This window comes from Notechis scutatus, chromosome 2 (genome assembly GCF_049901735.1).
Source record: "Notechis scutatus isolate UNSWTSFEM ecotype Mainland chromosome 2, rNotScu1.2, whole genome shotgun sequence".
In the NCBI taxonomy this organism is placed as follows: domain Eukaryota; kingdom Metazoa; phylum Chordata; class Lepidosauria; order Squamata; family Elapidae; genus Notechis; species Notechis scutatus.
The window spans coordinates 245,290,828-245,316,668 of NC_142010.1; the positions used below are offsets into that span (position 1 = coordinate 245,290,828).

The 25,841-nt window shown below is 39.9% G+C and overlaps 2 protein-coding genes across 8 annotated transcripts in view; both read right to left on the bottom strand.

The window, feature by feature from the left end:
• Positions 1–2,991: 2,991 nt before the first annotated feature.
• Positions 2,992–17,739, bottom strand: NIM1K (NIM1 serine/threonine protein kinase). Of its 5 annotated transcripts, none has more exons than XM_026666464.2 (5): positions 17,538–17,739; positions 11,693–11,770; positions 7,872–8,832; positions 5,951–6,219; positions 2,992–4,391 (listed from the first exon to the last, which is right to left on the bottom strand). In XM_026666464.2, the coding sequence occupies exons 3-5, from the start codon at positions 8,152–8,154 to the stop codon at positions 3,630–3,632; spliced, it is 1,314 nt and encodes a 437-aa protein (XP_026522249.1). In that variant the 5' UTR covers positions 8,155–8,832; positions 11,693–11,770; positions 17,538–17,739; the 3' UTR covers positions 2,992–3,629. The 5 variants fall into 5 exon arrangements, with proteins under 5 accessions (XP_026522249.1, XP_087814604.1, XP_087814603.1 ...); XM_087958478.1 differs by lacking the exon at positions 17,538–17,739 and adding an exon at positions 17,079–17,531; XM_087958477.1 differs by lacking the exon at positions 17,538–17,739 and adding an exon at positions 17,079–17,531 and having other exon boundaries at positions 11,693–11,873.
• Positions 17,740–19,692: 1,953 nt separating this feature from the next.
• Positions 19,693–25,841, bottom strand: part of ZBTB35 (zinc finger and BTB domain containing 35) — a 29,606-nt gene continuing 23,457 nt past the window's right edge. For all 3 annotated transcript variants that reach the window (XM_087958473.1, XM_026666460.2, XM_087958472.1), the window contains 2 exons: positions 24,788–24,918; positions 19,693–21,474 (listed from right to left, as the gene is read on the bottom strand). In XM_087958473.1, coding sequence (XP_087814599.1) covers positions 20,821–21,474; positions 24,788–24,918 — 785 coding nt within the window. In that variant the 3' untranslated portion in view covers positions 19,693–20,820. The remainder of the gene's footprint in view (positions 21,475–24,787; positions 24,919–25,841) is intronic.

Genomic DNA, 25,841 nt, shown 5'->3' on the forward strand with positions numbered 1-25,841 from the left:
AACATGTGAAGGTGTAGAAAAAAAAATAGGGAGAAAATTAGAAGTGTCTTTTCATTCTATTTTGATTGGGGGGGGGGGATGTTCTGATTTTTTCAATTTGATATTTTTTAAAATTCTAGGCTTTCCTATTTCAACTGTATTATAATACAATTCCATATCTGAAGGAAAATGTTAACATGAGGAAATTGCCTTTCGGAGAACATGCTTCTGACCTTAAATCAGAAACATTTTGAATATTTATTGTCCATTCCCATTTGTAATGTCAAAGAGTGTCAGCACGTGGTAGTGTGGTGAGAATAAATGGATCAGAGTCAAGGATCACAAGGATCATCCACTTCAACCCCCTGCAACGTGTAACAATCCATGGGAAATGGCTGTACAGCTTCCTGAAAACTCCAAAAATTTGAACGTACAACCTTCATAAGATCATATATCTTACTAAGCCATAATGTAGTTTGTGTGCTTGTTTGTGGCTTTGCACTGAGGTATGCAATTTGTTTATGGTATAATGTGTTGTGTACATTCAGCTAACTGCCTTATTCAACAACAGTGAGTTACTATGAATTGTGAGCTCCCATCAGTGGACATGAGCAATCAGACAAATTTATAGGAAAGGCAACATCCATAGATGATCTAGATCATTGGTGTCAAACCCATGGTGTCACAATGCCATGTGACGTTTCATGTTTTCCCCATTCATGGAGGGTGTGGCCCCAGGCTGATCTAGATTTAACACAAAACATGGATGTTAAACATAACTACTTTGTGGATTCCACTCCCATTGGAGTTGGGATCACAAACTTGAAAACACCAAGTATGCAGAGCAATCTAAATAGTATCTACAGAGTTCCCAGATTACATGTTTTAAAATTTTATTTATACATTGATGGCTAATGTTTTATAAGAGCATCACATCCAGGCATTAATGAAAGTTAATTCTGGGTGAAGACCAGTTCTTCACTGGTCCATCTGTCTGGGCATGTTAGATGATCCAGTGAGGTGGGAGTGCCCGATTTAAAAATAATACTCTTGGCATCATTTGGTTTTCCTGCTGGGCTATCCCAGGAAGCCTCCTCTCAAAAGTGGCTTCAGCTAACCCTGGAAAAAACATCAGACAACTAGAGTTTCTGTAACTATAGCTTTCTTTTGACTTGCTAGATGTTCTTTACTTCTAGAGATCTAGCTACCTAAGTCAGTGGGTTTTAAAGACTTTTCCTACCATTGCTATTTGATGGTTGGATGACAAATTTACTTTTGAAAAATACTTTGTTTTCATGAGAATCAATGGTGCTTGAGTTTAAAAACCAAATGATGTGTTGTTTCAGAGTTGGTACCGAAGAGCATATATAGTAAACATAGTTAAATTTCTATGTAGATTCTCAGTCATCTAGATCATGGTTGTCCCAAAAGTGCTTTTTCAAGAGGCAATGGGAGGCAATCAAAAAGCTTCTTGGATGAGAAGCGAAACGTCTTCAAATAAAAAACAGAAAGTCCAGTTGCCTCTTGAAAAAGCACCTTTGGGAGTAAACATAGTTTCCCATCCAGAAAAACAAAACTGATTAAGAAAATACCAGATTGTGACCTGCTAGAAATTAAGACTGGCTGGGAAATTCTGGAAGTTGAGGTCTGGAGCTGCCATGGGTTTGAAATATGTGGCACTTAACAAGTTTTTTTGCTCTTCGTTCCATTAAACTCTAAGTCTTCCATATAACTGAAGCTCATTTTTCTGTTCTTTTATATGTGATAGTCTCATTGATTGCAGTTTTAGAGGGGGAAAAATTGCATGATGAAGTACTGACATACATACATACATACATACACACACATTATTAAATAAAACCATGATGTATTTTAAAAAAGACAATGCATTTAAAAATCGTGCAATTACCTAAACCAGTTCCTAAAGCAGCATTTTGCAACCACTAATTAATATGGTGACTCTCCTTTCGGAATCCAGAAAGCGCTCAAAAGAAAGCCAAAGCCAAAGCATTAGTCTCCAATTGCGTTAAGGGAGGGGTATCAAACTCTCATCGTCACATGACATATTGGGATTCCTCCCCTTTGCTAAACTGGGCAGGGTGGTGCCAGCACATGACGCATCTGGCCTGTGGGCCACGAGTTTGACACCCCTGCCTTCAGGCAAAGCAGCTTGAGCCTTTGCTGTAGTTGGAGTCTAGAGCAATCCTCAACAAGATTGGGCTTAGAAAGTCTTTCTGCAAAGACTTTGAGACAGTAAGCTTTGCCTCACTATTATAGGGTGTACAAGTAATCCTCAACATGTCAGTTGGGATCAAAATTTCCAATGATAAGCAAACTCATTTGAGTTACGCCTGGTTTTGTGACATTTTTTACCACAATTATTGCAGCTGTTAAAAGAATCATGATTGTCGAGCTAATCTGGCTTCCCCCACTGACTTTTTCAAAAGCAGCCTGGGAAAGTCACAAATGGAGATCACATAACCCAGGGATGCAGTCGTGTCATAAATACATACTGGCTGACAAATGCCCAAATTTTGATCATGTGACTTGTGAGGATGCTGCAACTATCATAAGGGCAAAGAGCAGTCATAAATCACTTTCATTGCCATTGTAATTTTGAATGGTCATTAAGCAAAAGGTTGTAAGTTGAGGACTACTTTTAATGTTATTGTTAGGATTTATGCAGAATAGTGCTTCAATTTCTGTTGTCATTAATTATCTGGATGTAGGAGCGAGTGTATGTTAAGACTTGTCCCACCATGGGAAATAAGATTAGAGCCCCCAACTAGCCCTTCGAGACCACAGTTTGGTTTAATAGTATAGTTGTATAATGTAGTGGTTAAAGTGCTGTCCTAGAAACCAGGAGCCGAGTTCTTGTCCTGCCTTAGGCATGAAAGCTGCTGGCTGGATGACTTTGGGGCAGTCTCTCTCAGTCCAATCCACCTCACAGGGTTGTTGTAGGAGAATGATACGTTTGCTGCCATGAATTACTTATAAAAGCAATAAAGTGGAGATAACAAAATTTATTTTACAGTTATAGCAGTTGATCAACAATGATATAATAATAAAAGAATACTTGTAAATAGACATCAGAAAAAGTGACTTTTAAAAATGACTGGTTTTTTTTTTTCATAAGACATGGAAAGTTGAGAATCACCATTCTAGATTAATAAATGTTGTGGGAGGAAAACAAATCTATTTATTTAGGACATTAACCAGTTGATGCCTGCATCTATCACAACAAACTCAATTCTACGCAGCAGTATTCCTCCAAAAACGGAGTTTTATCTTCTCCTCAGATAGATTTTGAAGTCTGAAAAAACAACCCACTACAAAAGGAATTAAATCACAGAATGCATAGGCTTTGGCATTAAGCTTTGGGAATGGGAACCATACATTAGAAGCTTTAAGGCATCCTTTTTATTTTTTCAAAATCACAAAAACACAGGGCAAGTTTCACTGCTACCAAACAAAAGGACCAAACAGTAATTCTCTCTCTGCCCAACCCACCTCAAAGGGTTGTTGTAGGGAAAAGAGAAGGACAAAGGAATATTGCACGTTTGTTGCTTTGAGTTACTTATAAAAGTCATAAAGGTGGGATTAAATCCTTTTTAAAAAAATCTTGTGTCAGACTAATCCAAGAAGGTGCTTTATAAAATCAAACAGAGTTTTGATGAATATTTGTGGTCCTGATAGGAACACAGATTTTTCTTTGACCTTTCTTTCTTGAGTTCTCTTTCTTTCTCAGGTTGGCTGACAGGAGGGACAATTTCCATAGCCCGTTTTTTCTGCACTCGGTGAAGAACAATTCTGTAAGTCCCTGTTACTGAGGTGTAGTAATCTCTCTCATGGTTATTCTGAATGTGCTCTTCTGTGATTCCCAAGTGGTTCAAAGTGATTTTTACCTCAGCCTCTTCCTTCTGGAGAGTTTTGTCCTCGGACAAAAATTTGGGATCCAGTTTAAAGGGTTCCAAGGGTTTGGGACATTGCACACCATTCATCCATTCGCTGTTCATAATGTTATCAATGGAGTAGCGTTCTGACGGAACTGGTTGCAGGATTGCCGAAATCAGTCTCTGGCAAGATTCAGACAGGAATGGTGGCACGCTATATATCCCACCAAGAATGTACTTCTTCAGCTTGGCCATTGTGTCTGCCTGGAATGGCATGAACCCTGTGGTCATGAAATACAGAAGGATTCCTAGGGCCCAGATATCCACATAAACCCCAATATAATTTTCATCTCTGAAAAGCTCTGGAGCGGCGTAAGGAGGAGAACCACAGAAGGTGTTCAACGATTCCTCTTTTTGACTTTCTGTGCTGAATCCAAAATCTCCCACCTTCACACACGTGTTAGTGGCGTAAAAGATGTTTTCGGCTTTCAGGTCCCGGTGAATTATGTTGTTCTCATGCTGCAGAGTAGAAATTAAAAGTATAGATATAAGCAAAAGGACAAGGCAGACAGTGTTCTATGGGAAACTCATTGAGTTTTTAGGGTATCAAACTCTTTATCTGGGCTAAAAATGTAAATTTAGATATTTTAATAAAAAGCATTAAGGCAGAGCAGTGAGCAGTAATAAAGTAAGTTAAGAATTCTTTGCAAAATTATTAGCAGCGCTGTTTACAAGCTTCCTTAAAGATATTTGCAATCTCTTCCTTGCATTTTCTCCTGGATGGAGTTTTTCAAGATTGAGTAACCATTTGTCTGGAATGATCTGAGAATTTCAGCTCTGAGTGGGGCTTGGAATAAAAGAGCTCCAAAGTCCTTTCCAACTGTACAAGTCTATGATTCTGTAAGCAATATAGGAAAATTGAAGACAGCTGGGAAACACTGAGGAATGCCATCAGTTCTGGCCATATAGTCTGGGTGAAGGCAGATTGAGATGGTTTAGGAATATATGAAGAGGCTAAGAAAATGGCCGCTGAAGAAACCCACAGCAGGTGGAACTGGCAGGCAGAGCAACAGGGGCTATGAAGAATTAGGAAGTATTGAGCACGCTGAGTACTGCAGGATTGGATGTAAGCGACTAGATGTTCAAAGGGATGTGGGGTTAAAGAAAGGACAAGATGAATCAGCTCAGAAACATGGAGAGAAGCAACATTCAAGAAGTAGGAAGAGATGGTTTGTTTGCTTTGAGGAATGTAACTGGCTATCTTAGACCACACCTAGCAGGCTTCTGTCAATTATATGGCTTAGTATTGAACACACTGCTGTCAGGTATCACTCATGCTCCTTGTCTTCTTTCTTGAATTTGGAAGCCACACCCTGTTTTGAAACTCCTTTAATTAGGACAAACTTGCAAGAGAAGCCAGTAGTATGAGCAGGAGGTAAAGAAAACGTGTTTGTCACAACTTAGGGCAGTAGGTAGTCTATATGGGTTTGTAACTTGCTCTGAGAACTCTCAAATTTTAAAAACAAGCTACAACTTGGAATTAACTAATACAGGGAAGATGTTAGTGTTCCAAAAAAAAGACTTATAAATTGCTGCTACTGTATAAAACAAAAGATTCAATCTAGCCATAATAATTAAATAGAAGAAGTTACAGGACTTTATCTTATGATATATACAGCAAAGAGCCCCCAGGGGGAAAATGCAATTCTGAAACATGATGGGACAAATATATATAAATTGTGGTGCCCTATCTGTACTTCTTTCTCATGCACACACTTTGACATGCAGAGATTTACTACAGACTCTCTTCTCCTCAAAGAGTAGACTGAAAGACAGAGAACTACAATATCCGGCTTTCAATTGCAATTCGTTTTTCTAACAGTTAATATAGCTTTGAGCATGAAAGAATTGTTGATCAACACATCACAGCAATAGGGAAAGCTTGTCTTGCATTCTCTGCTTTCAGTGTAAAACACAACCCAAGAATGGTGAAGGCATTGGAAACATCAAAATGTCCTGGAAGTCCTCCAGAGCTACTGAGCTACCACACTCATCAACCCCAGACAGAAAGGACTCACCATGTGTTTAATGGCAGACACAATCTGACCAAAAACGTGCTTGCTTTTTTCTTCCGATAACTTCCCATCTATTGCGATTTTAGCAAAAAGCTCTCCTCCGTTAGCATACTCCATGACCAGGTACAGTTTGGAGAAGGTCTCCATGACCTCATAAAGCCTGATAATGTTTGGATGATGCAGCTTCTCCATGCTAGAAATTTCAGAAGAGAGGAGCCTCTGGGTTTTGTAGTCTAATTTACTTTTATCCAGGATCTTGATGGCTACTTTTTCTGGAAAATACCATTTTGATGTTCACATCATTATAGGAAACATGACTAATCTCTCGCTTAGCAACGAAATTAGTACAAAACATTCAAGAATAACAAAATTGAGAAGAATTCTGTCTGCTGAGATCATAAATTATGCATCCAAAGCTCTTTATCACAATCCAAACTTAAATGGACTTCACATGAACCTGAACACATTTTGTTTAACAAAATTATCAGCTTCTAAAGAAAATCTTGAGACACTTGCCACTTAGAAAGAACAAAATAGAGATAAATTGAATTGAGGTAAACTGAGTAGATCTTGATCAATTTGTGCAAAATCCTCAGACTGCTTATGTTTTGCAACTAAGCTTGACATGTGACTGTATCTCCCTTGATCACTTGGATATACTTAGCTATCATGGGCTTATGATTACCATATCTAAAGATTAGTAGTGAGATTACAAAGACTTTCAAACCTAATTTAGTCCCTCCAGCATGAACATCCAAGCCTGCTTGTGTAAAAGGAAAATCCATCACTGGGTATATTTCTAGCAGGATTATCAGATTCTGTAACAATCTTTGTTCCCTGTCCCTGTGTCTGGTAAACTTGCAGGGTTGATTTTTCTCACCATGTACATGTATACATCTGAACTAGACTGTTGTTTCTCTTAATATATGTGGGTATATGCAGAATTTTGTATTTATTTATTTTGTCATGTTTACATAGTGTATATTGGAGGTGGTGACCCTTTGAGAGCTATATGCAATGAAATTTAATTTAATGTATGCCAATTAATGTACATTAAAATAATTATATTATTTTACTATTAATTTTAATGTATGCCAATTAGTGTACATCAAAGTTATTCTGTTGTTAAGTGACAATAAAGCTATTCTAAAGTCTTTTGAAAAAGTCTAAATATATATGCTTCACCCAATTTTTCTGCATTAGATACAGAAGAAGAAAAACACAGAATTTAGGCTTCCCTTACAAGTTATTTCCATGTTTCAGTTTAGTTCAGCTGGAATTATTGATTCTCTTGAAATGCTCCTGAAAATTGCAATGTAAGCTGCCAGGTAATAGAGACTTTGCAAATCTGTAAATTAAAGAACATTCACAATTTCTTTACCTTACTCCATGATCCAGCACAAGAGCTTCATAAAGTTCTTCCCAGGCTATTGTGCAAAAAATAACATTCATACTCCAAATACTCTTAAAAACTACCCACATTTTTGGCCCTCTTAATTAATTTCACTGATCAGACAAATAATATGCACTGGAAAACTGGAAGAGAGACTATATTAGCAGAGGTCTATTTCAAGAGTCTGCACAAAAAGACAGTCAATAAATATGTTAATCTTTCAGCTTTTGCATTAATTGGGATGATTCAGTCTGAATTACTGCTTTCAGGACGTATATTTTCAGTACACATATGGGAGAAACACAACATGGGGCTTTTTCACAGATCATGTTGTTTTCTCTTTAGCGCACATCATGGGTGTCAAACTGGTGGCCTGTGGGCTGGAGGCATCATGCACAGGCCACACCCATCACAGCTCCACGAATGGGGAAAACATCACAAAATATCATGTGACGCAGTGAGTTTGACACCTGTGGCCTACATGACCCCCCCACCCCATGACTCAAGTTCCACTCACTGAATTGTTCTTACCTTTTGTCAGAGTGTGTATTCCAAGTTTCACTTGGGAAAAATTCCCACTTCCAATTTTACCTCTGATGCTGTAAAACCCAACCCTCTTGCCCAGAGTTAATTCTTTTACTATTTTTTCACTCTGGGACATATCTAGAATGAGTTTCTCAAATGGCGTCAGTTGGTGCTGATTGCCTGGGTCATCTTCTGTGTTCATGTTAGCATGGTTCCCTCCGTTATCTTCATGATTCCACCTAGCATTACTGTGGCTCCCTGGCTCTCCATTGCAGTGAATCAGGGTCATGGTCCAGGGAAACACACATAACCATGGGATATAATTAATTGATTCCAGGGAAGTCTTTAAAAAAAATCTGCAACTGTGGAAGCAGCCATAAGTTCAAGATCAGTTCAATATTTATTGAGTTTGTATGAAATTTCTCTGGGAGCAAGATATTGCAAGTTTCTTCTAATTAAGGTTGATAGTTAAAGTAGATTCATTTCCTCCAATCTTCATTAGCCATTTTTAACTGCCAAGGAAGATAGTAGTGCTTGTGACATGGAGGTTTAGTGAAAGATTTGCAATCAAAGCTACAAACTCATTATCTCCTAAGCAGGAAAGGGTGGTGGTGCACCCAATTTAATACTTCTGAGGACTCAGGTTTCAAGAGTCCAATCATTCACACAAATCAAGGGTTGATTGTTCTGTATACATTCTAATCCCTTAGAATAGCTGATCACATCAAAGAAGAGTGATGAGTGGAGGTTCTTCTTCTCCTGATTCAGGTCTCAGCCCAAGAACTGGATGATGCAATATTCATTATTATACCCTTTGGTCAGCAATGTTTCTGCTCCAACCTGGAAATGCTTAGGCACTCTTGCAAAGCTCTGCTGTCAAAATGTCACTTGTGTTTCTTTCATTGCAGCTGCAGGGAAAAGGGGGTGACACCAGAGGATGCTAGGAAGACTCTAAGTGCACAAGAGGCTGAGGGAAAGAGAAAACAAAATGCATTTTACCAATGATGTCACATGAAAGGTCAGTGACATATCAAAGAAAGGGCTGTCATTTCAACCATCATCGGTTTAGAACAGGGGTGTCAAACTTGCGTCATCACATGACGTATCAGGACTTTTTCCCCCTTTGCTAAACTGAGTGGGGGTGGGGCCAGCACATGACTTATCCAGCCCATGAGCCGCAAGTTTGACACCCCTGATTTAGAAGATGGTTTGCTTTCATATTTCCACTTCTCCAAATATTGCCAGTTGCATGCCTTCCTAAAAGGAAAGAGATGCTGTTTATTCATTTGTTCATTTTACTTTGTTTCGTTTTATTTTTTATCATTTCCATAGACACCCATCTCAAACCATCTCTGGGTAGCAAACAATCATAAATAAATGCAATCCTAGCATGTCTTGCCTATTTGTCCTGCAGGGCTGTTTGTATTGTGTGTGGCATACACACCTTCAGGTCAGTTTCGACTCCTGGTGGTTGCCTGGACTAGTCCCAGTAGTTTCGTTGGCCAGATTTCAGAAGCACTTTGCAATTTCCTTTCTGGGGATGATAGAAAGCGACCGGCCTAAGATGACTCAGCTAGCTTTGTGCCTAGGGCAGGGCTAGAAGTCACAGTCTCCTGGTTTCTAGCCAGTGCCTTAACTACTAGATGCACTGGGCTCTCATGTAAGCCTTTAGAGCAGGAGGTTTCAAACTTGACAGCTTTAAGACTTGTAGACTTCAACTCCCAGAATTCATCCTCCAGTCATGTTAGCTCAGGAATTCTGGGAGTTGAAGTCCACAAGTCTTAAAGCTGTCAAGTTTGAAGACCCTTGCTTTAAGGCCATGATGGTGAACCTATGGCATGCATGCAGGAAGTGGCACGCCGAGCCATCTCCACCAGCATGCCAGCTGTCGCCCCAGAACAGGTCCACTGCGTAGGTTCGTGCATCGCCCATCAGCTGATCATCGGGTAGCTGCCACACATGTGCAGGTGGGCAGGGGGGGCGCATGCGCAGAAAGCCACAGCGCGCATGGGGGATGGCGCATGTATATGCAGGGGGCATGGGGGCCCCGCATGCATTGCCTCATGGGTGCTGGTACACTTTTGGCACATGAGGACGGAAAGGTTAGCCATCACTGCTTTAGGGCATCTATTCTTGCTCTTCTGATTACTGTTTGCTCAAGTGTTACCACTGAATGCTATTTACCAACACTGTGCAGAGTGTTGATAAGAAGGGAGATGGTGCACTCTGACCTGTTACTTGTAGGCTAGCTCTGATTCAATGCTCTCTCCCTTTCTGTCTAACATTCACTTGGAGCCATTGGCAGCAGTCACTTGCTGTTTAGCTTGGGTATCATCAAAAACTGATCAAAAACCGATGATACCAAGTTGTATGTTTCAACCCCAATCTAGCCAAATGATGCTATCTCCATCCTGTTCCTATGTCTGAAAGTTATGTGAGCCGGATGAGGAGGAATAGATTCAGGTTCGGTTTGATGAAGTGGCTATGGATATTAGGGATCCCTAGAGCTGGAGATTTCCCACTTTTAGATTTGGGTGGGGCTATAACTTGATCATTTGAAACTGGTATGCAATCTAGGAATTGCCTCGGACTCACAGCTCTTGCTTAAACAACAGATAGAAGCTGTAACCCAAAGGGACTTTGTAGACCTTACGAGGAAAGATACCAGACAATTGGGATCAATGAAATGGTTTTGCTACAGCTACCTGCATTTTTCCCAGAGGGTGACGGTGTGAAGCAGCCAGTACCATTCCATCCAGGATGAAGATGACAGGTCTAGCTCCCAATCATAAGATCTCATCCTGACACCATTTAGCCTGCCTGGTCAAATAGGGGTGCTGAATCTCTTCCCTGAAGTGGATCCAGTTTCCAACCCCTACTTTAAATAAATGCATTGCAGTACATAAAGTCTTGCCTCCTATACAAAACTACCAAAGTTTGAACCTTGGTGTATTATTTCATGTCAACTTAGTTGCATTGAATGAATCCAATGTTCATTATTACAGGATGAAAAACAAAAATAAATGTTTATAATTGTTATTTTCCTTTTTCTCAAGTTGTATTAAGAAATCCCAAGAGTTTTTGCATAGTTTAATTATGCTAAATTGAACTCTATTTCACTTTAATTTGCTGTGGATACCACTAGAAACAGGTGTATTTTGGAACAGATGCATTTTCCCCAGTTCAAACAAAGATAGTAGCTTTCTAGTTTAGGAACCCAAGCCATAGTGACTCATAATTCTCTCCTTGCATCCAAGGAGACCATTAACACCATATTGGTTCTTCTGTATCTTAAAATGCATCTTACTTTGTTAAAGCACCTCCAATTTCTGGAGAGGTTTTCTACCCATTACTATATAAAGTAAGCCCACAATGGCACCATCAAAATGCAGCTGAAGAAAAACAGCAATTTAAAGCAAATTCCTTGATGTAACTTGCATTGCAATTACTAACCTTCTACTTTAATGTTATTTCTTTGGCAAGCTTTTAATCTCTGGGTGAATTTGGCAAAGTTTTAAGCAGCCTGCTGCAGTTATATCAGTTTCATTGCTTTTAACTCAAAGGAGATGTAATTTACAGCAGGGTATATTTAACTTTGACTGTTAGCGGAATGATTTCTGTGCTCTTTTGAAGAAGCATGAATTTCAGAGCAGTCCATTTTTCCCAAGTGGAAAAATGAAGCGGCAATATCTTCCCCATAAGATACCTTCTAGGCATGATGGCCTTCAACTCCCATATTTCTTTGCCAGCAGAGAGGACAGTGATTATGGAACACTGCAGAAGAATTTTGCAAAACGTGGAATAATAATTGTGGGGTATGCACATACCTTCAAGTCAATTTTGACTCCTGGAGACTGCCTGGACTAGTCCTTGCAGCTTTCTTGGCCAGATTTCAGAAGTTCTTCCTAAGGATGACAGAGAGTGACTGGCCTCAAGTTCATTCAGTTGGCTTCGTGCTTAGGGCAGGACTAGAATTCACGTCTCCTGGTTTCTAGCCTGATGCTTTAACTATGTAATAATAATAATAATAATAATAATAATAATAATAATAATAATAATAATAATAATAATAATAATAATAATAATAATAATAATATAAACTAACAAGTTGGCTAGTTACATCCTTCATTGTTTTCAATGTTCTATTTTCTTTCCTGCTCCCTTCTAATGCATATATTCCACCTAGGGAGGTTTGCAAATTTTAAACTCAATATAATGTTTACAAATCAAATCCTGGGAAACAGAGTAGCATCTAACTCCAGTTGTACAGTTCAATCAATATCTGATTTTAATTTAGGTATCAAAAGAGCTATTGCTTTGTTTCAAGGTATACAAAAACATGAAAGAACACAGGCTCTATTGGTTTAAAATAGAGTTATTACATATTGTGCTCCTTTCTTAAAAGCTGCAGCAGCTTGACATAAAAAGTCACACAGCTGCAGCCTTCTCCTCATCTGATCCTCTCATGTTTGTATTTTTCGCTTTGGTCACACTAGGCAACCATTCTCCCACCTCTTTGAAATACAAAAATACACAGTCCCCTCAAGTGGGATTCTAATGAATAGGAAATATTTTAAATTAACCCTTTCCTTGGCCCACATTTTCACTTGTTTTTTGAAGTACCTATGCCACTACTCTACCAAAGGTGAAATGAAAGAGAGGGGATCTCTTATAATAGCCATTTTCACTCTTTTTCAATATTCCCTTACTGTCCTTTATCATAATAAACTACCTTTCTACCGGTATTTGCATATCTTAACATTTCCCCTTTTTTCTTATACATTCTACCAACCTGCATAATTTGCACACCAACTCCATTTTTGCCATTTGTATCTAACTTGCAACTGTTTACTACATTTCATTTTCAAACACAATTATCTTGCTCTTTAATATATTAATTTTCAGACCCATACATCCAGCTCCATCATAAATCTTTGGAATATTTTACTGCAAGTAATTTGGGTTTTCAGCCAACAGTACAATAATATTTGCATACCAAAGTACCTGAACTTTCGTATCCTCAAATATCACATCTCTATCACATCATAAGAACCATTAATACATTAAACAACCAAGCGACATCCAATATCTCACCTAACACTAAACCATTCATTCTATTTATTCTCACCCTAACTTACTTCAATCAAGTACAAGGCTTATCACACTCATCAACCAAGCTCCAATTTCTATTTTATAATATTTTAGCTCAAAGGAAAGAATAACTAAAAGATGTAACCAAAGAGAAAAGAAGTATGTTTTTAAAAAGTAAGATATGTTCGAATAGAATGAAGTGACAGCAAAAGGGTCATTGTTGTTACAAAAAACTACTACTGCAGCTGTGTGCCTACTACAACAGCCGAATATGAAAGCTAAGAATTGCACATGGTCTCTGGTTTAAACCTGGATATTTCTTTGAAAAAAAAGTTTGCTTTCTGATATCCATAAACTTAGTTCCCTAAAATGCAAGACTACAGTATTATGAAGAGAGAAATCTTGCTCTGCTAGAATTAGACAAAAGTTGTTTCAGCTTTTAATTGGATAGTCATGCAGGGAAAGAAGAAAATCTCTATTATTTTTGGTAGGTATATTTCCACTGAATATACTGACACATATTCATGCTCTTCTTAGCCCATGCCAGTTACAATTAGCACCAATCTACCTTGCCCATTTATATCAAGGCCCAACATTTGAGCAGTGCAGACCCCAGGATCCCACAGAAAAGCGATCTCCTCTACCTTCAGAATGCCAAGGAAATATATTGAGAATCCAGACTACAGTAGGAATTCTGAGGTTATTACCTGGTGTTTAAAGCGCAAGAGAATCTACAAGCTAATACTGTACTCTGGATCCCAAGATTCAAAAGAGCTAAAGCTATTTTTATATCCATGATCACACACTCTTCATGGCATTTCTTTCACTTACTAATCCATTCTGGATTTGCTGAACATTTCGCCTGATGCCAGCCTGCACAAATCACAGCAGTTCCTTTAAATGTATTTTGTTTACATTCATTTTGCAATTTAGAAGCTGACCAACTCCATGACACCCTGGTCTGCTTACAGTATTAGCAACTGTAAACAACAGCAAAAGAAACACAGGCTATGTACTTCTGGAAAAAATCACTTAATCTAATAAACTGGATGACAATTTGAGTTTGAGGCGCTGCCTTAAATCATGGGTACAAGTTTCCCCAAAGTTCTGAGGGACCAACAGATTTGGAGGGCATGGAATTTTTCAGTGCATACAGTCAATTGACTCCTTCGTCGTTTTGGCAGCTATATTTGAAAGAAAAAAGACCTACTTGATTTTCCCAGTTATGATAAAGACTAAGGTGGCAAGAGAACATTGCAAGGAAACTTATGGGAGCGAAAGACCATCCTGATGATACTGCAGATTTAATATTTTTCTTGGATTATGTACTGAGCCAGTTGGAATATCACACCAAATCTTAATTCACTATGATAAGACATCCTGTTCTCACAACTCATTTAGGTGGGACCAGGTAAAAATATGATAAAAGCCCTATCAGCTAACAAATACAGCTACACCAGAATAACACTAATTCCACACACTTGAGGGGTCTTAAGAATGCTTAAACCCAGTAACTTTGCTCAGTCCTTGAAGAAAAAGAGATGGAGATTCCAACTCTTCAAATAAATATTCCATCTTGTACACCTAAATATCTAAGGAGATTCTCAGTCATCCAGGTCATAGTTGTCCCAAAGGTACTTTTTCAAGATGCTACTGGACGTTCTGTTTTTTCTTTGAAGACGTTTCACTTCTCATCCAAGAAGCTTCTTCAGCTCTGACTGGATGGTTCTTCTTCCATTCCCTACCATCCAGTCAGAGCTGAAGAAGCTTCTTGGATGAGAAGTGAAACATCTTCAAACAGAAACCAGAAAGTCCAGTTGCCTCTTAGAAAAGCACCGTTGGGACATTGTACACCATTGCAGGTGATTAATCTCAAACGAGGAGTCTCTTTCAAGGCAAAATGCAAGGACCCATTTGGTCTGCAGCATCTTTTTTAAAAAAGAGACAGTTTTCTGACTTTGCTGCCATCTAATGGTCACCCAGATTTTTGCAACTGAGATTTGGTAACCCTGTTGGAGAAAAAACCAGAAACTTGAATTTTCCATACAATACTAACTCTTAATTTTTCTTGACAATGAACAACCATTTCCAGCATCTTCTATTAAGAACAATGTGGCTTCAGAATGCATCCAGCACCCCAATATTTTGGAAATGGGTTCCTTTTAGTGAATCCCAGGCCACTGATCCCAGATATAATTTTCTACTTCTTTCTACTGATGAGCTAATTCAGAAAGTGAATTTCTACTGATGAGCTAATTCTGAATTAATCAACGTCTCAGTGGAGTCATAGTTGTCAGGACAACGAACAGAAAAATGCATCCTCATTAAACCTCTTGGAACAAATCTATTTTCATATAGTATAGTCAATCATGTATCAGAGAAACCTCATAAATACTTTTTATATATTACTGTTTTTTTTTAATAATCTCAGGAAGCTGAACAACAAACCCATCTTCTTTAGGAGATGGGCTACCCATTACAACTTCTGTCTGCAAAGCCAGAGTTTCTCAATCCCATCATCTTTAAGACATGTGGATACAGGCTTCCAGAATCAGCCAGCTAGCAGGGGGAATTCTGGGATTTTTAAGTCCACAATTTTAAAGTTACTGAAGTTGAAAAACCCTCAGCCTCACTAAGCCAAATATGACAACTACTAGATAGTGCAGATGAATTCACGTTGTCTACACCTGATGTGAACTATGGCATCCAACAAAGACAAGGTGAATGATTGTGAATGCATTTGGGGCAAGGCTGAAGCAGCTTTTTTCATGAAGAACTAAGTTCAAAACCCTTCCTTTCATGCAGTATTCATGGTAAGGAGAGTCCTTTCCCTTATAAAACAGTCACAAATTCAAAAGGAGGCAAATGTACCCAATATCCAGGAGATGTTTTAACATGACACTCCTGAGGCAGTGATGAGATTTGATTATGAGAGCAACCAAGATACCACTGACAGATCTAAAAGGCCAACTTTGGATAGTTTTGGAGAGAATATGATTGCTAAGAATCTACGTTGACTTGATGGCTCTTAGTTGATCAGCCAGTCAATCAATAACCTAGGGTGATCTTCTCCTACTTGATATCCTCTGAATGGATAGCTCAAACCTGGCTAGAACTGAAGACTGATCTAGCTGATTCTAGCTGCTGAACAGAACTCCTGCTTTCATGCCCTATAGCAGGGGTCTCCAACCTTGGCAACTTTAAGCCTGGAGGACTTCAACTCCCAGAATTCCCCAGCCAGCTTTGCTGGCTGGGGATTCTGGGAGTTGAAGTCCTCCAGGCTTAAAGTTGCCAAGGTTGGAGACCCCTGCCCTATAGAATAGATACATCCTTAAGGGATGCAAGCAAAACCACAAAATGCACACACTAACTAAGCAACAGAACTGTGCTTCTCAGTCACAGGAGGAGGAGGAAGAAGAAGGAAACAGGGAAAACAACTTTCCTGAAAAGTTTGATAATGCCTCCACCAATGACATAGCTGGATTATTAGTAACATGAAATTGTGCTATGCCCATGGCATATAACAATACAGTAAAATAATTCCATTTAATCCCAATTAAGGGTACAATTTATCAATACCACATTCTACTGTGCCTAGATTTCTCGGCTTTACAGTTACTAATATTGACAGTGCAAACTATCTTTCCAGTAGTTTATACATAGTATAACATCATTGCAGATATTTCCTTTCCCCAACACTTTTCCCTCTCAAGGAAAAATTTCTTTCCATGCAATAGTCTTTTGCAATAATTATGGACCTATTTTAAAGCATCATCTGCGAAGTTCACAGAACTTTGTTTTCATACATGGATTCTTCTTGGATGCTTATAGGGAATTAATATATTGAATATTTAGAGGATTTTTACATTCACAAAGAAACTTTACAGCACAGCATCTAATCTAAAACTAACATTACAAATGAAAAATAACATTATTAGTTATATTAACCTGAGTTCAAAATGAATTGTAATAATAATAGAAAATCTTTACAATAACAGAATGTCAGACCTAGATAAAACAAACACACCCTTAAACACTTGATCAAGCACATTAAAATAAAATTCATGTATCCAAAAAATACATGCATCCACAGGCAGCTTCCTATATTTCCTGTAGGCATACCTGCACACTGTGAGGATGACACAGACATATTTACATATTAGGAAGATGCAGCTCTGTATTATCCTTAGTTGCCCAGTCAAGACGAAAAAGGGCAGTTGCCGCCGGAGCCTTAATTCCCAAAGAATAGTTTCCTGGTTATTGTTTTGATGCCAAATAAGAGGCATTATATAGCGCCTTTGGCTTAAGATATAAGGCGGAAGGCAAACCGCCTTGGGGAGGTTCACTTCCCCATCCTCCAGGGAGGGTTTTCACAATCCTTGGGTGATACGTAGGACTACATTAAAATAATTCTTATTCATATGGACGAATAATAGTAAACAAGGAATAAAAATAAGAGGTCATAATTTCTTATTCAGATGAAGAGAAGGCGGGGAAGGAACCCCAAGGCCATCCACGGACCCTCCACTCCTTCCAGGCGTTTGGGTGCTTCAGCGGCCGCCCGGCTTAACTCCAACTTACTTCCTCGCCTCCGAAGAGTCGCCCTGTCCCCGCTTGCCTCGCTGACCCGGGAACGAAGCTGTCTGGAGGAGAAGACGAAGAACGATCCCCACCCCGCCTCACCCGCCGCCAGCAGTTCAGGAGAGCCGCCTCAGAGCTGGACGGCCGGCCGACAGTCTCGCCCGAGAAAAGGAGAGCGCGCCAGGTCAGGAGGGCCGGGAGGCGTCCGGCCACGTGGGACCACCGCGGATTAGCGCCCGGCTGGTTGAAGAGAGGGACGGTTGCAGTTCTGCTTGCGTTATGACGCCGGAGGTTATGAACAGGCAGCCCACTCTTTTTAATTAAAATATATATCTTTTTTTTTTTTTAACTAAATAGAGCGGGCTGCCTGTTCATAGCCTCCCGCGTCCTAAAGCAAGTAGAACTGCAACCGTCCCTCTCTTCAACCAGCTAACTTTGGTTCCATAGGGAGCAGGAAGGGATCTAATGGCGACCTATTTTTCCAGCCGACGGTGTCCGGTGTTGGAACTGATAGCCTTCGTGGAGATTGTGTGGTCGAGGAAGGTGCCGCTTGTAATCAAGAGCATAAGAGGAGCTGTCCTGCATCATCATGGGCAGGGCTGGGGTGCCCCATTCGGCTGTTCCCACCCTAGCCGATTATTAAAATTCTGCAGAAAACAGTTGGCAGAGATGCGGTGCAAGTAGTAAAGCAAAGTAGTTGTTAAGTAAGTTCCACCTGATTTTATGACCTTTTGGCCACATTGAAGTGAATCACACTGCAGTTAAGTGAATCGAGTGGTTTTAAGCAAATTCAGGTTCCCCCGTGGATTTTGCTTGTAGGAAAGTTGGCTAGGAAATTTGTAAATGGCGATGGCATGACGCCAAGATGCCATCTAGTTTATTTAACAAACCTTGATTAACTAATAGTTTTCTTAGTTTTGTATGGATGGGAATCAATTTACATGAAATAGTTCTTTTGTGCCTCTTCTGTTCTCTGCAGACCTGACTCACCACCATTTAATTCTTTTAAGTTGCCCACTCCTGTGAGAATAACCTAGTATGATGAAAAGATTTTATCCTGTCCTTTTTATAAAGATGTAGACTTGATTAACCCAAGGTAGCTTACTTAATACTCATGCCTCCTATTCGTTGTCCTATCCACAACAACTTTGTAAGGTGGCTTAAGCCAAGAGTGACAAAAAATTTTTTTCATCCTTTTGAACTTTTCAGATTTAACCTATTCAAGTTTGTCCTTTATTTTTTCCAAGAAAATGTAGCCACTGTACTAATATTTCCATGTCAGAAACACCAGTGCTTCTGTAGTGAAAAGATTTGCCAATTACAGCACCGTAGCCCTCAGGGGCTTCTTTTGCATCCATGTGAAGTTACCCACCAAAGTGGTACTCATTTATCTACTTGCACTCACCTGCTTTTGAACAGTTGGGTCAGGGGTGTCAAATTCACGTCATCATGGTGACGTCATGTGACATATCGGGACTTTTTTGCCTTCGCTAAACAGGGCATGACACATCCAGCCTGTGGACTGGGAGTTTGATAGCCCTGCGCTGAGTCAGCAGGAGCTAGAGTGTGTGACGGGAACTCACCCCGCCCTGTAGCAACAACAAATCTTGAATGTGAGGCTGTCCATTGCCAGCCCAGCATTCTAACCTGGTGAGCCACCCAACTCCCAGAGGCCACTGTACTGGTAGTGTATATTTTTCCAAAGCAGGGACAGTCTTCCAAATGTTGAATTTCAAAGCACCATCAAATCTGAGGATTATGGAAGTTACAAGTGTTAATTTGCCTGGTAACTATGGGTCATCAATTTTTAACATATAAGCCTTAGTCAAAGATGGAAAGCATCACTTCAGATAGCAAAAAGTCTTTGATTGGCATTAATGAACTGAAGACAGATATAATAAGCCCATATGGTTGTCGAAGAACCATGACAGACTGCGATTTCTTTGATGGAAGTAGTCTCCAACCCAGGTAACATCAGAATGTATTGATTCCACTTTCCACAATTCTCAGGGCTGATCTAAGTGAAATGTATCTAACTGAAGGCTGGTCAGCTTCAAAAAAGTAGTTGTGGAATTTACAGTGATGAAAAATTCATCCCTCCCCCCTCAAAACTATATCCATCCCCAAAGAAAATAGTACTGCATTGACTGAAAGCTTATGATAGGTAGTTTTATTGTCCAATAATACTGATTAAAATATTTACACTCCTATGTCTGTAAATCCGCAGTTAAAACACTCATATTTATGGCTTTGGATTTTTTTCAAACCTTTTAAGCACAAGATCTTTCAATCATGGGTCATAAAGTTTAAATAATAAAACAGTAGCCTGATCCATTGCGTAGACACATTTACTTCGTATTTTTAATGTTTTTCCTTTAAATATAAAATGTACCTTTTTTTCTAAAAAATAAAAATCTGGTGATGCCAGTGCAACCTATTAGCCAACTCATATCTTGTTACAGATGCAGTTGCATTTTCCCAATATAATTGGCCCTTAAAAATTGCCAGTGTTCAATCCATTTTCCCCCATCCACGTTTATTTTAATGCAGAAAAAAACCCTGATAGCAAACAATTGTAAGCAAGATTACAAAGCACTATACAGTACTATGTACACTGCCTTTTGTATTAGCTTGTAAGAACTGTAAAAGCTTTGTGGAAGTTTAATTACTTTATTGTATGAAGGCACGAAGGTTGTTTTTTTTGTTGTTGTATTCACAAAACCTAAGCACACTCTACCTCCATCCCAATAATCTTCTAGAGTAGACCTTGAAAATAGTGCTTAAAGTTAGGAACATCAGCAAATAATGCAACTACTGCAAAATATTAAATGGGAAAGAAGGAAAAATATCTTTTTTCTTAAAGCAGATTACCCAAATGTATAGATAATCCATACTAACATTGCCATGTTAATACTAAACTCCATATTCTGAAAGGAAAATAAAACTTGCTTCAGAAATTTCTCACAATGACAAAACAGTATAATCTAGCAAAACTCTACAATTAAACTTCACACAAAGCTGTTCATCTCCAGAATAGCCTTTGCTCCGTGTTATTTTATTTTAAGAAAAACACACACACACAAAAGGGTTTTTTCCTTCCTAGAAATAAAGAAGGGGAGTTCAATCAAATATTCTAACTTTGGTCCACCTGTCCACTTCCCTAAGGGCACTGATACAAGAGAGCTGTCTCATGGGTAGGGCAAAAGTCAAACAAGAAATTTAACAAAAATAATTTGGTATTAACTTTCCCCCCCCAAATCACATATAATGCGGTCCAAATTGTTTAGCTCTCCACCTTTTCCTCTTGCATTGCCATTATTGGCTGAGTTTTTAAATCATGGGATTCTTCATGATCTGCTCCTTGTGCCTTGTGCATGATCTGCACCTTGCTGCTTGCTGTCAGTTCTTGATCCATGGGCACTGACTCTCCCTGTTCTAGATCATGTTCCTCCATAAGCTGAGCCTCAACTTCTTCCATTTGTAACTGGTTCACATGTCCCACATCCAGCTCTTCCATATGTACTTCAGTACCTTGTTCAGTCTGAATGTGTTCAACCTCTAAGTAGCTTATTTCAACCTGCTCTTGTAGCTCTGCTATTTGTTCATGTTTTTCTTGATTATTCTGTATCAAATCTGGATGTACTTGTTCTACAGTCACTTGGGCTGGATCCACCTGGACCTGAATTACGGGCAAGACATGAACTTGTTCCACCTGCTCTATAATTGTCATGGATGCCACTGGATCACTGTCCACTGGAAGAATATCGTCAGATACTATGTGCTCTGAAATGTTGTGGATCTCTTGCAGATGCCTCCTGAGTTCACTGCCTTGCATGAACCAAACATCACATAAGGTACAGTGGTTGGGTTTGTCACCTGTGTGTATTACCAAATGGTCCTTGAATTGATCCCAGCTGTTAAACACACTGTTGCAGACCTGAAAGAGCAAGGCAGAGTGATTTTAGGAAAGCTGTTTAAACATTTAATGTATGGCTGATGTTCAGGGATGTTTAAATTCATTTAATCCAAGAACATACTCTTCTTTGGCATTCTGCCGTTTTCTGTTTCCCTTGAATCAAGCCAAACCTCCTCCAGATCAAACCAATCCAACCAGCCAGTTAAGCAGTTTTCTATAGTAAATTCTGAGAACTGGATGAACTGGTTCAAGAATGAAACAGGCCTGATTTAGGACCACTTCCTGACACATGTCAAACCATTTCAAGTTTTAAGGATTTTTTTTAAGGTGCTAAACCCCAAAACTGCAAGGTCTACAGGAGATTGAAAGAACCCTGCAAATACACTGACCTGGCATCCATTTGCCCTCCCTTCCTCCCTCCCTCCCTTTCCCAAACAAGGCAGGGCTTTTTTATTTAATGTGCTAAGTCTTTATGTCTCTTGGCACTGGGGATCCTCCCATGAAAAAACAAGATCGTGGTTTAAATTCAGAGAGATCCTGTCTCGTGATGCGTTGTCAACAGAGAATATTGTTCTCCTGATACGACCACAGGCAATAAGTTTTTGTTCCCAGCAAGTGGCTGCATTTGGCTGGCCTCATCCAAGCTAAAAAGCGATGGGTCCTGCTAAATGGGAGATTTCCAGGAAATGTGAATTAGACTGGCAAACAGGCATTGGCAAACTTCCCATAGTATAATGTGAGCTGCCAGGAATCTACTGAATTAGATGGAATAAAATATAAGCAATGTAAGAAAAAAGCAAACCAACAAATATGCTGGGGGGGAGGAGGACATGACACCACCAAGAATCAAACTTGTCTAAAGGAGATATAATAAAGCTTCTGTTTACTGAATACGAAGTAACAGCAAGAAAGCTGAAGAATTTTTTTTTTTTTTGTAGATTTGCTATAAAAGAGTGGATGGGACAAAAACTGGGAGTTGTTTTTTCTCTTGTATACAGAGTTTGGGAAGTTTTAAGCCTTGCAAAATGTTTAAACATCCATTTTATTCTTTCAAAACCCCTCACTCCCCATAAAAAAGAGGCTCTGCCTTATCTAGTTTTGAAGCACAGCTCAGGCCACCCAACGTTCAGAATATTCCTGAAGGTGAAATGGTTGTATTACTCTAGAGTTGAGGGCAAAGCAGTATTAAAAAAAAAATCCTTCCACCCCTTGGAAGAAATGGATATCTTGGAAGAAGAACAGCATCAAGGAGATACCAAAAATAGCCATTCAGGTAGTTTATTTTTTAAAAAATTAATTAATTTATATTGCCCCTATTCGCCCATGGCGACTCAAGACGGCTTACACAATGTGAAACCATATTTAAAACAAAAAATAAAATAAAAAAACAAAAAAAACAATAAAAACTAACAAAAAGAATCAAATAAATTAATAAAGTACAATAGAACAAAATCTGAAAAAAATAAAAAAATTAAAATCACCCCGACAACAACAGATCATACTAGTCATTTGATGGGCTCCATCTCGCTCTGGGTTCCCCAAGCCTGCTGGCCGAACCAGGTCTTCAGTGCCTTCTGGAAGAGTGCTAGAGTGGGGGCCATTCTAATCTCTGGAGGAATGATATCCCAAAGAGGGAGCCACCACGGAGAAGGCCCTTCTTCTAGGTCCCACCAGGTGTATCTCTCTCAGGGATGGGACCCACAACATTCCCTGCCTCTCCACTCTAATGGATCAGACAGATGGGACCGGCAAGAGATGGTCCCTCAGATAACCCGGACCCAAGCCATGAAGGGCTTTAAAGGTGACAACCAGCACCCTGAACTGCACCCAGAAGCAAATTGGCAACCAATGCAGCTCCCACAGGAGAGGTGACACATGTGCACACCAGGGTCTGCACAAAAACATTTGGGCCGCTGAATTTTGCACCAACTGGAGCTTCCGGATGTTCTTCAAGGGCAGCCCCATGTAGAGCGTGTTGCAATAATCAAGACGGGAAGTGACTAGGGCATGAGTGACTGAGTAGGGACTGTTGATCCAGGAGGGTGTAACTAGTGCACAACCAGCAGTTGCGCAAAGGCCCTCCTGGCCACGACTGCCACCTGCTCTTTGAGCAGGAGTCGTGAGTCCAGGAAAACCCCTAGATTGAGCACAGGGTCTGTTTGGGGTAGTGCCACCCCATCCAAGACCAAAGGTGGCAATTCTTCCTCAGCCAACAAACCCCAAACCAAGAGCCACTTGGTCTTGCAAGGGTTTAGTTTCAACCTGTTGCTCCCCATCCAGCCCCTAACAGCCTCCAGGCTCTGCCAGAGGGAGGACACAGCAACACTTAACTCACCATGGGCTGAGACATACAGCTGAGTATCATCAGCATATTGGTGATACCTCAGTCCATGGTGACGGATGATCTCACCCGGTGGCTTCATATAAATGCTGAACAGGAGCAGAGAGAGTATCGAGCCCTGTGGAACCTCATAAAGCAGTGGATGAGGGCTGGATCTCTCCCCTCCTATCAACACTGACTGAGGGTTGCCGCAGAGGAAGAAAGTGAACCAAGACAGCACAAGGCCTCCTACTTCCATCCCCCGAAGCCGCCCCAGGAGAATCCCATGGTCAATGGTTTCAAAAGCTGCCGAGAGGTCTAATAGAGCAAGGATGAATGCACTACCCCCATCCCGCTCCCACCAGAGATCATCCAAAAGTGCGACCAATGCTGTTCCTATCCCAAATCCTGATTGGTAGTGGTCGGGATAATCCATTTCATCCAAAAAACTCTGGAGCTGCTGCGCGACCACGTTCTCAACAACCTTCCCCAAAAAGGGAAGATTGGAGACAGGTCAGAAATTATCCAACTGGGTGGAGTCCAGCAATGGTTTCTTAAGAAGAGGACGGACCACAGCCTGCTTAAAGTGCTGGGGCACCATCCCCTCCTGTAGAGAAGCATTAATCACCACTAGTGTCCACCCGCCTGTCACCTCCTGGGAAGCTTTCACAAGCCAGGAAGGATCACAGTTTCCTACTAGATGCTTAAGAAAGTATGAAAGAGTACTGTTATCCCTCACCTGTCTTCAGTTTGAACTGAAGAAACTTCTTAGATGAGAAATGAAACATTTTAAAAGAACACTCCCCACCCCCAAAGAAAGTCCAGATTGCCATTTGGAAGAAGCGTCTTTGGGACTCTCGCCTATCTTTTCTTTAATTTTCCTTGTACAAAATAGTTTTAAAATAAGGAATTAAGATAAGGAGAGGATTGTGTTGTTCCTCCATCAAATTCCTCCTTAATTTTGCTACTGTGACATTAGAAACCCAAACCCAATCATTTTCTCTTGTTACGAACCTGGCATTCATAAAGCTTCTTCCGTCCCTTTTTAGCACCTGCACCAGACTGGCATGCTGTCAAGTGACATTTGAGGGTACTGTTCCGAGCAAAACGTTCATGGCAATTTGGACATTCAAATGGTTTTTCACCTATAAACAGAAACAGAAATTCATTTAAAGACCAGCATACGGGATCAGTCACATATTGCATTCCATCTGTAAGATTAGCAATGTAGATGGCTGTATTCAAAATTAAGACACTGTTCCCAATTATAAATTCATTCCAGAAATTGAAAAGTTTCCAAAGGTAGTATTAGGCTACAATGGGCAAATCACTGACATAAGATATGAAAAGATAACTCTTTCTGTTAAGATAATGCCTCAGTTGTAACCATATTGACTAAAGTTGTTGGGAGTTCAAATCAAGGAAAGTTACAAGTGTAATACAAAATATCAGATGAAGAACTACTTTTACGTTCAATACAGTTCATGCATTTATATGTTAATGAAACCACATGAGAACACATATCAAATTATTGTGAAATTTACTTTCATTGTTAATATGGCTGAAACAGTAGTTCCTCAAAGATGTATCAGAAAAGCTTACTTCATCTTACCGTATTCCATTAAGTAAAGCCAAAACAAGCAGCTCTCTCATCAGGATAAAAGACTATTTCATCCAGTTATTACATTCAATCTAATTATTCAGATTTTTTCAAGCTCAAGAAAAAAAAGAACCCAGCAATATCCATCCAATTTGTTCAAGTCTTCAACCATGGGAATCTTTCTGGAATTTATATTTATATAATTCAACGCTCCGTGGAGTTTTGTTCCCAAAGTCAATACGTATCAACTCGCAGAAAAACATAGATTATGCCAGGGGTGTCAAACTCGATTTCATTGAGGGCCGCATCAGGGTTGTGTTTGAACTTGGGGGGCCAGGCTGGGCGTGGCCAGAATGATGTCACTCACAACAGAGGGGGGCGCCTGTGGTGGCCCAAGCACTCTGCCATTTTCACTGGCAGAAGCACCGTGGGCCAGTCCTTTGCTTTTTCCAGGGTGGCCCTGTGGGC